The sequence below is a fragment of the Carassius auratus genome, chromosome 9 (assembly GCF_003368295.1).
Source record: "Carassius auratus strain Wakin chromosome 9, ASM336829v1, whole genome shotgun sequence".
NCBI classification, from domain to species: domain Eukaryota; kingdom Metazoa; phylum Chordata; class Actinopteri; order Cypriniformes; family Cyprinidae; genus Carassius; species Carassius auratus.
In genome coordinates this window covers 34,155,822-34,166,942 of record NC_039251.1, presented here as the reverse complement: position 1 = coordinate 34,166,942, position 11,121 = coordinate 34,155,822, and the positions used below count along the sequence as shown (strand labels likewise).

At 40.6% G+C, this 11,121-nt stretch overlaps 1 protein-coding gene across 1 annotated transcript; it reads left to right on the top strand.

The window, feature by feature from the left end:
- Positions 1-7,139: 7,139 nt before the first annotated feature.
- LOC113109123 (homeobox protein Dlx2a-like) lies at positions 7,140-9,668 on the top strand. Its single transcript, XM_026272687.1, has 3 exons — positions 7,140-7,620; positions 7,996-8,180; positions 8,685-9,668. Exons 1-3 carry the CDS (start codon positions 7,299-7,301, stop codon positions 8,964-8,966), a joined length of 789 nt encoding a protein of 262 aa, XP_026128472.1. The 5' UTR covers positions 7,140-7,298; the 3' UTR covers positions 8,967-9,668.
- Positions 9,669-11,121: the final 1,453 nt, after the last annotated feature.

Genomic DNA, 11,121 nt, shown 5'->3' with positions numbered 1-11,121 from the left:
TAATAAGCAACTCTGTAATAATGAGAACTGGTCCTCAAAATAAAGTGTTAATGAAACTTAATATGCAATCAGTGCATAAATCTTAAATGTAGTCCTAATCTTTAATTAGTAGCCTACAGATGCTGAGTTTCTGTTGATGCATTTGACCATCATCAAAATCACTAAAGGTGAAATATGTGATTGTTTCTAAAGTGGGTGGCGAATTGTGTGGTGTAAAAATGAAGATGTGCGTGTGCTGTTGTGTGCTCATTTAACTGTGTGTTAAGGCAGATACTGGAGGAGGAGCAGGGCCGTGCTGGACTTGATTTATTCGTCACATGCTCTGCTCTCTGGAGCCATTAATGTAAACCGGGCAGGATTTCGTTCGGCAGACTCTTGCACCTCCCCCACTTGTTATCGATCCTAGGATATTTAGGCTTGGTGCTCCAATGATGGAAAAGCAGTAGAAATTCTCAACAGTTCTAGAAAATAGAGCATGCTGGGAAGACTCTGAGGTTATCCCACTGATTAAAGACAAGTCACAATAGCTTGTAGAGTCTCTTGTGTGGTTTTGTATATCCTGTACGCTTTATCTGCTGCCTGTGATTGATGATGACTGTAAGAGTGGTGTTCACCTTTGACCCCTCACTACAGTATTCACCCCTGGTGACTAATGAATACCTAATGAAGAACTTTAAATGCGTTTTTAATGTTTATTAAGCATGTATCAATGCATTCCACACAAAGTCCTCTTTAATCATTTGTAAAGTTATAGATGTCAGTCTTCTTTACAGTCCAGTGAAGCTCAGTTTTGACTTCGTTTGAACACACAAAACATACATGGGATTACATTCATAGCTCAGAGGTGGAGGAGCAGAACAAAAATGCTGAACCAAGTAGGCAGGCAAGCACATAAATATTGGTAGACAGATTGGCAAACTTCATATAAATCATAGATTTAAATTCAAATAATAATTCAAACAAAAAATTCAAATCCCTCTCCAAAAATACAACCACAAACAAATCACACACACACACACACAGTGAAGTACTAATAAAAGAGACTAAAAAACAGTATAGCAATTAGTTTTCCTAGACTGAAAGAGTATAATGCATTCCCTCTCTGTGTTTTTGAGCTGAAGAGTGTGAACAGAGAACGAGGTCACTCTTCTTTATTGTTGTGACTATGCGATGCATGAAATCACAAATAACAGAATCCAATCTCAATCTCAATCTTGTCTCTTTTGTCTTTTCAAGCTAACAACTCTCTAAAAGACACACGAGAGTCAAAGCCATATGAGAGTGTGTGAAATAATTCATGAGCTTTTGTATGATTGATAAAACATTAATGCTGAGGTCAGATTTCCAAACAGACGAATTTGTGTCCGGATGAAGTGACCACTACCATTACTTGTCTTCATTAGTCACACTTTTGTTTCTTGGAATCCTTTCACATTAAACTAAGATTGAATATTAAAAATAAAAACAAAGCATTTTTTAAATTCTGCTGACTTTCTGTCCCAAAATCCTCACACAGCTGTGAATGATCTGCTGTGGATGGACGCCAGTCTTGTGTGGAATCAGCATGAATAGTCCTGAAAGCGTAATGCAACAGAGAGTGTCAATTTTATTATGACAACATGATTTAAAGGATCATATTCTGCTAACTCAAGCATAAATACGCACAGCTTTGACATCAGCCGGTATGCCACCTGCTCCCTGCCTCATCTTGTTATTTGCATCTGACTGAACAGTGTGTCAGCTGGCCTGCACTGTCTGGAGAAACAGATCTCACAAAACTGTTATGTGCCTGACAAACTCACAGTTGCATGGACTGAAAACAGTACGTGAGTAAACCCCATAAAGTGCTGTCCATAGAAATTGTCACATATATGATTGTATACATAGATTCATCTTAAGTAAGCATGGTGGGTCATGAAATTACTTTTGAGGAAACACATAAAAAATGTTTTTTTCCGACTGTGCACAAACACACACACACACACACACACGCACACACTTATGTTGGTATATGTGGTTTATGGGGACTCTCCATAGGCATAATGGGTTTTATTCTGTACAAACTGTATTTTCTATTGCCCTACCCCAACCCTACACCTAAACCTAACCCTCACAGGAATCTTTGTGCATTTTTGGATTTTCAAAATATCTAATTCTGTATGATTTATAAGCGTTTTGAATTACGGGGAAACTAAAAATGTCCTCATAAACCACCTCCACATTGTAATATCTGTAATATCATACCTATGTCATTATACAAATTTGTGTCCTCGTTAACCACCTACACAAGCTCACACACACACACACACACACACACACACACACACACACACACACACACACATACACACACACATATATATATTCAGTTAAAGTAAGTTACTAAAAAGCACATTCAGGGTGCTTGTTTGAAATATGCAAGCTTTAAAAAATTTAACCCATGACTAGCCTCATGCTCCACCAGTTACTCAACCCATAACAAGTTCCTGCCAAATAAAAACTGCCCAAACTGTGATGTTAAGTTAAAAAGTTACAGTCACACTCACTGAGACTGTTGTTTCATGTAGTTCTTCAACTGCGTGTGAACTCCCTGCTCTCTGTTTATAAATAGCTCACCTCACAAGCCTCGGCTTGAATATTTACTCATCGTACATACGCTGTCTGTCCTGACCAACAGCCTCTGAACAGAGTACTCTTGGTAAATGATTGGTTCTCATTCTGCAACTTGTTAAACTTCTTAAACAGAAAATACCCATTAACCACAATTAGGGGTCACCAGTCTGTGAAAACACTTTCAAAACAAGGTCTTTTTTTGTATGAATATGAATATGACAGTTCAGCAGCTGAGTATTTGATGACTACATCTCTACACTGCTAACAACACTGTCAACCAGCATGAAATATGAACAAGAGTGTGCTTCAATTACACATCTCTGTTAAAACTGTAGTAAGCAAAGAAAAAAAGATGTTTATTATAGTTAAAATCTGTTAATTAACTGTGTTACCATATATTTCTCTGTGAAAAACAGTAAAAGGATGTTAAATTTGAGGCTATATATAATTTGCATTATACCACTTCGTGAAATATGCTGTAAAACATATCCCATATTGCTGGCAACCACAGCTGCCATATTTTTTTACCATAAATTCATCAGGATATTTTTACAGTGTTCTCAGCCTACTAATGCATCTTCTTTCTCCTTGTTTATTGAAAATAGATTCCCTTACTGAAACTTGTTCACATTTCTGGATATGCATACATCGTGAGAAAGTCAACAGATACCACAATGACACTGCTGTTGATGCTAGTATCACCTTGTGAGAAGACAAGATATCAAACCACTGGCTCATTTCCAGCTTTTATCCTCGCGGATTCAGATGCTTGACCTCAGCATTTCAGAAAAGAACGCACTTTCAGACATGAGTCAACTGTGACACTGCAGTCAGTATAAAGCTGACAGATAACTACAGCATCTAAGCGAAAGGTCTTTGCAAACACATCAAGGGCTATCAGCAGACTGGGTTAGACAGGAAAAACATGCTTGCTCTTTAGCAGAATCTAACCTCAATCCATCTGTATGAGCAAATGTATAACACTTAAAGAAATATTCTGGGTTCCATGACAAATTCACCTCAATCGACAGCATTTGTTGCAATACGCTAATACACTAATACTAATAAAATAATAATAATTTTGACTCATCACTGTTTTTATTTTACAGCACTTGCCTTCTGTGGTGAAACGAGGAACAAGGAGACGTGTGGTAAACTCAAAGTAATATAGTTCAAAAACGGGGTTAAACAAGGAAGGCAGTGACACACAGGAAACTCAGCATGGGCGTTCAATGCCGGATGCTAGATAAAAAACAACACAGGGCTTAATCAAGGGGAGAGAACTAGATAATTAATCAAACACGGGAGGAAACAAATTAACACATAATGAAACAATGAGGACAGAAACATAACCAAAAATGGGCATAAGGAAACACAAGGGGAAACTTGGGGGAGGAAAACACAACACAAGACAGGAACACAGTCTGACATTACTCCCCCCTCCCGAGGGTGCGTGGGGGTGCTCTGGAGTCCCCTTAGGACAGACACGGGACAGCAGGCCTCCAGAGCGGTACCTGTTCCAGGACCCCTGGCGGATTTAAAGGTTCGGTAGCCACAGCAGAGCAGGCAGCTCGAGCCCACCGATGACGGAGAGCCTAATCACACCGCGGTCAACGAGCCAGCACAACGCCGATGACTGAGAGGATCGCACCGGAGACAGAGCTGAACCCATCAGACAAGGTGCGAGAGCTGGTGACAATGCCTGACATGAGGGAGAAAGCCACGGATGATGTGAGCGCGGAGAGGAGCCCTGCCCCCTGCACCGTGGCTGAAGGTGAGCTGAGTATGACACAGCGAATGTGCCACACCGGAGAGAAGAGGGCTCCCCGAATACATTCCTTGACTCCACCTCCAGCCTCTAAAGCCTGGACTCCGCCTCGGCCAGTAGATCCAGAGGCTCCGACATGGCTCCTAGCTCCCTCGCCTTATGGTCACCCGTCGATCCACCAGTTGCACCAGGCTCCCTCGTCCCTTCAGCACTGCCTTGGTCTGGCATCAACCCGCCATCGCCTATGGACTCTGCTCCTCCAGCTGCACCTTGTTGCCTCATCCCACTGGCTCCATTGGGCTCCTTACTCTCGCCAGTTCCACCTTGGTCCTTAGTTGCTCCAGCTCCACCATGGATCTCCGCCTCTGTCACCTCGGCATCCCCTTGGCTCGTTGGCTATCCACCATAGACTCCTTCACCCCCATTGGTCGACCCTCTGTAGTACCCGGGCATTCCTCCTCCATGGCTCCTCCCTCCGTCAGCTCTACCGTGGGTCGATATTATGGCTGTAGCCTGGGTCCAGCTGGGCTCCTCCTGCTCCGGGTCCCTCCTGTCTCCTCCCTGGACTCCGTCTGATGGCCCCCTCCCGGGTGTCCGTACTCCTCCAGAACCTCCTTTTGTCCCTAGTTATCCTGCGTTTATTATCTCCAGTCTGTTCAGTTGGTGTTTGTCTGGTCTACCAGTGATGTACGTGTGTCTACCTCCTGTTCCCTGTGTTGGATTTACCCTCTGTGTTGGATACTATTAAAGACTCTTATGTTTATCCACGGCTCCGTGTTCCTTACATCAAACTTAATGTGACACATACAATGGAAGTTTTTTTTAAGGGCAGAAATATAAAACGTATAATTTAATAGAAGCACTTTAATTCATCTCTTAAAACTCAGTGAACTGGAAATCTGTTTAAATCGTTGTTTTGTAGTTTATGCCATTACATTGTCAAGAAGGCAGCAAAGTTGTTGGCTACATTTGGAAATAACTTCACTCACAAAAGATGAGTAAGTGATTTCCTCACACTAAACCACGTGATCATATTGTTTATCTCTTGTGGTTATGCTTTTGAAACAGTATGGATTTTATGCCCCCATTTATGGCCATCACTGTAAACCAGATTTTTATTCCATTATTCATATTTTTACGAACCGAATTATTATTGTTGTTATATCTATTCTACTCTCTATTCATATGTGACTGACTGCTATGCAGAACAAAACATTTAGTTTGACAAAGATATTCAGATATCATGCATTATAGCATATTATAACATTTAGCTTATGCATATTAGACAACGCAGACAAAAGGTTTGTAAATCGTGCTAACTGTAAGTCGGTGCATTAGACCGTGAAAAAACGAGAAAAAAAAAACAAACAAAAAAAAACCGAGCTGCTGTTGTTTTGATTGCGCGGGGAGCAGAGACACCTGCGGGATCACTGCTGTAACTGCTGCCAGGGGCCAAGAAGTACATCTTTTAATCTTGGTGCGTCATTAGGTCATTCTGGCGTTGCTTAATTCGCAGAAACTAATAGTATTAATGAGCTTAGCCTTTGCTGTAGTATAATGCGACAGTTTCGTAGCTGAGGCTGAGTAGGGCACAACCTAACCCTTTTTGACTTTCTCAGTTGTGCAAGGGGCTCAGAGTGTATTTTTTATCCACATTAATTTCACACGTCTAGTACAAATGTGTCGCTTCATTATTACAGCGTATACGTTTTCAATCTAAAATGATGGCGTTTTTTGGGAATTAAAGTTAATCTGATTTTCCAGTTTGACACTGAACACAAACCGTCAGGGAGAAAGTCATATAATCGCATTCATATTCATGAGCCTTAGGATTAGAGGCACAATTTCGCTTCCTCTGGTGGTCACTGCACTGATGTGATCCTGCACACTGTCAGTAGAGGAGCTGTTGCTATTTAAATGACCTTTCAAAGAGAATTCAGACTCTGATCTGTTTCTTTGGAAACATGCAACATAAAGAGTCAAGGTAACATACTATAACTTTTACTTGGTTTATAGTAGTTGAAATCTATTAAACCCCAAAATTAAAGATAATTTTTGATTATTTTATGCAGAATGGACTGCCCTTTATTTTACAGTCGATATATATTATTCTACTTCTGTCGACGTTATCTGGACACCTTATTTAGCCAGATACTCTTAATCGATGTCAAAAGCATTTGTCTAAAATGATAAGATACTTTATTTTTAGAATGAGTTTTAATAGGACGACAGTAGTACACTCTCACCGACAGGTGTCGCTCAGGTCAGGATGCCATGCAGAAAAGAGCTGTTACTTAGAGTTGTTTAAGACCTAAAACAAACCCCAAGTCTAAATTCTAATTGCTAGGTTGAAATCACCTCTCTATGTTAAGAAGAAGCGTTGTATTTAACATTGAATCCATTGTGTTTGCTTTCCAGGCATGCGCCAATTTGGTAACCTATTTTAAAGGTAACCGTAATTCAAACGCAGCCAACTGTGCGCGTTTGTTTGAACGATTAATAATAAAACAACAAACCTTATGGGGATACATAAGAAGTGCATGTAATCAGAATATAGACTTATGCGTGAAATATGAATCAATGTTTAATTTTTTAAAGAAAGCACTATGAAGTGTGTTTTCATGCAGCACAGAGTATTGCAGTTAACCATCACCGGTGAGCGTGCATCTGTGAGCAGTGTGTATCCCGCATTCATTGGCTGCTTCACGCGCACAAGTTCATCCTCCCCCGTGACGCGCGATAAATGTCCGTCCTCCCGCATCTCTGCCGACAGACAATCACAGTTCTGCTTTGCGTCGCTCCAAAGTGGAATGCAACACAACTCAGAAACCTTATTTAGTTTTGCGCGTTAGGAGAGATTTTATGGGTTCGCTCATTCGTTGGACTTGCGTTGAAGTATTTTTGCGTTACGAAAAACATGACTGGAGTTTTTGACAGCCTCAGTACAGATATGCATGCAAACCAGATTACCTCCAGCAGTTACCACAGTCTGCACAAATCCCAGGAATCCCCGACTCTTCCGGTGTCCACCGCCACCGACAGCAGCTACTATAACAATAACCAGCAGGCCGGGCAGTGCGCGGGCTCTCCATACGGCCAGATCAGCTCTTACCAGTACCAGAACAACAGCATGAACAGCGTCCAGTACAACACTAAGTCATATGAGCTGGGCTTCAGCAACGCGTTTGGTTCCTACAGCACGTTCGGCTCCTGCTCCTCAGCAGCTCCTGCGGATGCTGGTAAATATCTCTCCCTCTCTTGCTCACTTTGCGTTTTAACTTATGGTCACAACTGGCCTGTAATGTTAGCCTATGTGTGTGCATAATTACTGAGCAACAGTAAACATAGAGCGACGTTTAATGCAATGCATTATTCCTAATTTTGACGAGATTCCTTTAAGTGCGCATTTTATTAATTATTACATCTGCGACCTCAAATATTGATTTGAAATTATGATACATTTGTTATTTTTGGTGTAGAATGAAAATGAAGTGTCACTCTGCAGCAATCTTGAAAGCCTCCTGAAGTTATTACAATTTTAAAATATTAGTTTGGGACAACTCCGGTCCTTTCAAGGCGTATTTACATCTACGTTTGTGTGTTTTCTCCCCCAGAAAAAGAGGAAAGTGAACCGGAAATTCGAATGGTTAATGGAAAACCAAAGAAAGTCAGAAAACCTCGTACTATCTACTCGAGTTTCCAGCTGGCGGCTCTGCTGAGGAGGTTTCAGAAGACTCAGTATCTGGCTCTGCCCGAGAGAGCCGAGCTGGCCGCTTCTCTGGGCCTCACGCAGACACAGGTACAGCTTCCTAAAACTTCCTCCAGCCAACAATACTACTCATATATATATATCCTTTTATATATATATATATATATATATATATATATATATATATATATATATATATATATATATATATATATATATATATATATATATAAATAGTAGATATAGTTAAATGCTAATTAATTTTGACCTAAGAAAATATGGTTTTAAAATAATAATAATAATAATAATAATAATAATAAAAATAATAATAATAATAATAACAGCAGACACCTTATTCCCGTCCTTCAATTTTATAGCAAACAGTGATCAAAACTGTAACAACATTTAAAATTGTAACTAAATAGGCAGAGGTAATAATAAAAATAAAATAAAAATAATAATAATAATAATAATAATAATAATAATAATAATAATAATAATAATAATAATAATAAAATCGTATTTTGCTAAATATTATTAACAGCAGTTCCTTACAATGCTGCTCGAGATACTGAGTTGTCCTTGTTTTTTCAGGTTAAAATCTGGTTCCAGAATCGTCGTTCGAAGTTTAAGAAGTTGTGGAAAAGTGGAGAAATCCCGGCCGAGCAGCACGTGGCCTCCAGCGGGTCTCCAGCTCAGGCTTCGCCGCCTCTCAGCGCGTCCTGGGACTTTCACACGGGTTTGTCCCAGAGCAGCAGCCCCCCGAGCACGACCACCGCTTCCTTTCTGACTAACTACCCCTGGTACTCCTCCACGAGCCATCTACAGCCGCCGCTTCACCACAACACACCTGTCAGCGCCGGGACCATTTTTTGACTCGACAGACTCTAAAACTTGCGAACTTGCATCAGATGACTTTTAGTCCTGTTTTCCAGTAGGACCATTGCCACGTTGATCATTGCCAGTGCGTTTTGGGCGTAACACTGTTTCTTCTCATGCTATGTCGTCAACAAGCAGACACTAAATAATCAAACATATAGGCTACAATTATTTTTGTATTTATTTATTTTGTTCAATGGGATTAAAACCAGTTGTTCGGTGAATTACTATTATCCAAAGCCTAGAGAGCTCACGCGGACATTAACGGAGTGAATATTGCAGCAGGGTGAAAGAGCACATGTAGCACAACCTGAAGCTGTTCGGTGCCTTCTGAAAATAACTTATCTGTCCCTCTCCACAGTAAATGTGTTTCATGCGCCTGTCTTTGATTTGTTTTTAGTCTGTTTGTTCGTTTTATATTTAGTGCGTAAAGTAAGTTGAAAATCTCTGTACGTCTATTTAATACTGTTGTCATTCGTGTATCACATAGGGCTCTCACGGTTTTTAATAATAAGGACAAAACACTAATGAAAAACACTCGTAAGCTACTGATTGTCCTAAAGTCATGTTCACATGTAAAGGGGTATTTTTTCTGGAGTACTTTGTTTAGGCTATTTATTTTGAAAACCGAATGAACATTTCTGACACTATAATGATTCAGACTTATTTAAATAAAATGAAACCTTCCATGTTAATGCATTTTATATGCGTCTATTCTTTGGGGATTACGAATGTAGTTTGTTTTCTCTCCTTGGTTCGCTGTTGGTAGGGTTTTTTTTTTTTTTTTCACAGAACTGTCCACGCCTTCTTCTTTTTGCTTCGGCGCCAGTTGAGTCTCTAGTCTTTAATAAGTCTGGCTCGAGACGCGATGCAACTTCTTGTAAATGTTTCCCACAAAACCCACAAATTTAGGCTACCTTTTGTTGACTAACGTGACAGGTGTGTCCAGGTTACTCTGTAATAAGTATGTCAAGAGAATAGCATAAACAAGGTTCTTCATTAAATTCACTATAGGCACTATATAGTCTGACTATTTTCATACATTTTCGGATTCATAAAAGTTGAGGACAAAGGCTGGAGGAGGCCGACAGAAGCGCCTCGGGCTGGGAATGAGCGCGCAAACACGCCCCGGCATGAAGGCGTTCTGCTGGGTTCAGACTCTCTGGAGTCAGAGCTCTGCGCTCCAGACGTTTTATGAAGTCAGCGCAGCCAAAAAGGCAGTATCACAAATGCCCCGAGCTAAACAACGTGGAAACATTTCTCACAACTTCCACCAGCCCACGCACAATGCGAGGCCTTTGTAACAGGGACTTGACTGCCCTGTAGCCTACATTAATTTTCCACGCCGCATAACAAAGAAAAAACTAGTTAATTTAGTGGAAAACAAAATGCCGAATTATGTGCAGGGGAATTTGAGTCATGCGTCATGCTGAAACCGACGCATGCACATGCAATGCATCACTTCAAACGAATAAGCGACACAACTAAAAGTGTTAATTCCTTAAAATCAAACGCGTTGTCAAAACAAAATAATGCACAATTTTAAAAAAAGATATTTTTTTATTTCTTTTTTTTTTACGTTATAATAACATAACCATGACCTTGTTTATTACAGAGCAGGAATTGGCTATTATTAATTATGCATGACAAGTATCACAGCTTGTGTCTTAATATCAGTTGTTCCTTTTGAAATGATACAAGTAACACTGGTTCCTTTTGGTCTCGCATGAATCAGTTTATTTGAGGATTCATGAGTAATAAAGCAGACGCATGTGATGAGGATGTATCCTGTCGGTGATTGCCACATTACAAGAGGTTATGGTGTCGCCCCGGGCTGAGACTACGCCCGTATTGAAATGTGCCCTACAGAGATCCACAAGGTCCAGACTTTATCCGTTCAACAGTATAAACACTACGGGAAACGGGACTGCCGTGTTTAACCAATAGCGCTAAAGGCCCCAGTAACGCGCTGTTAACGCAGAAGGGTTTACCCACGCCACGCGTCCCTTGAGACGAGCTCTTGGGAAGTTTTAACGCGATCAAGAACAATGAAATAGGCCTATCACATCAAGTGCAGCAGCCCAACAGCCCTCCGAGCAAACCGGATCATGTTAACCCATATTCCACACGCAGAGCAAACCAGACGCTTAAC

Bases quoted from the DNA above. Each gene is read 5' to 3' on its own strand.
- LOC113109123 (XM_026272687.1), top strand. From the start codon at position 7,299: ATGACTGGAGTTTTTGACAGCCTCAGTACAGATATGCATGCAAACCAG. The intron at 7,621-7,995 runs GTAAATATCTCT...TTTCTCCCCCAG, and splicing joins AGCAGCTCCTGCGGATGCTG to AAAAAGAGGAAAGTGAACCG. The intron at 8,181-8,684 runs GTACAGCTTCCT...TTGTTTTTTCAG, and splicing joins TGGGCCTCACGCAGACACAG to GTTAAAATCTGGTTCCAGAA.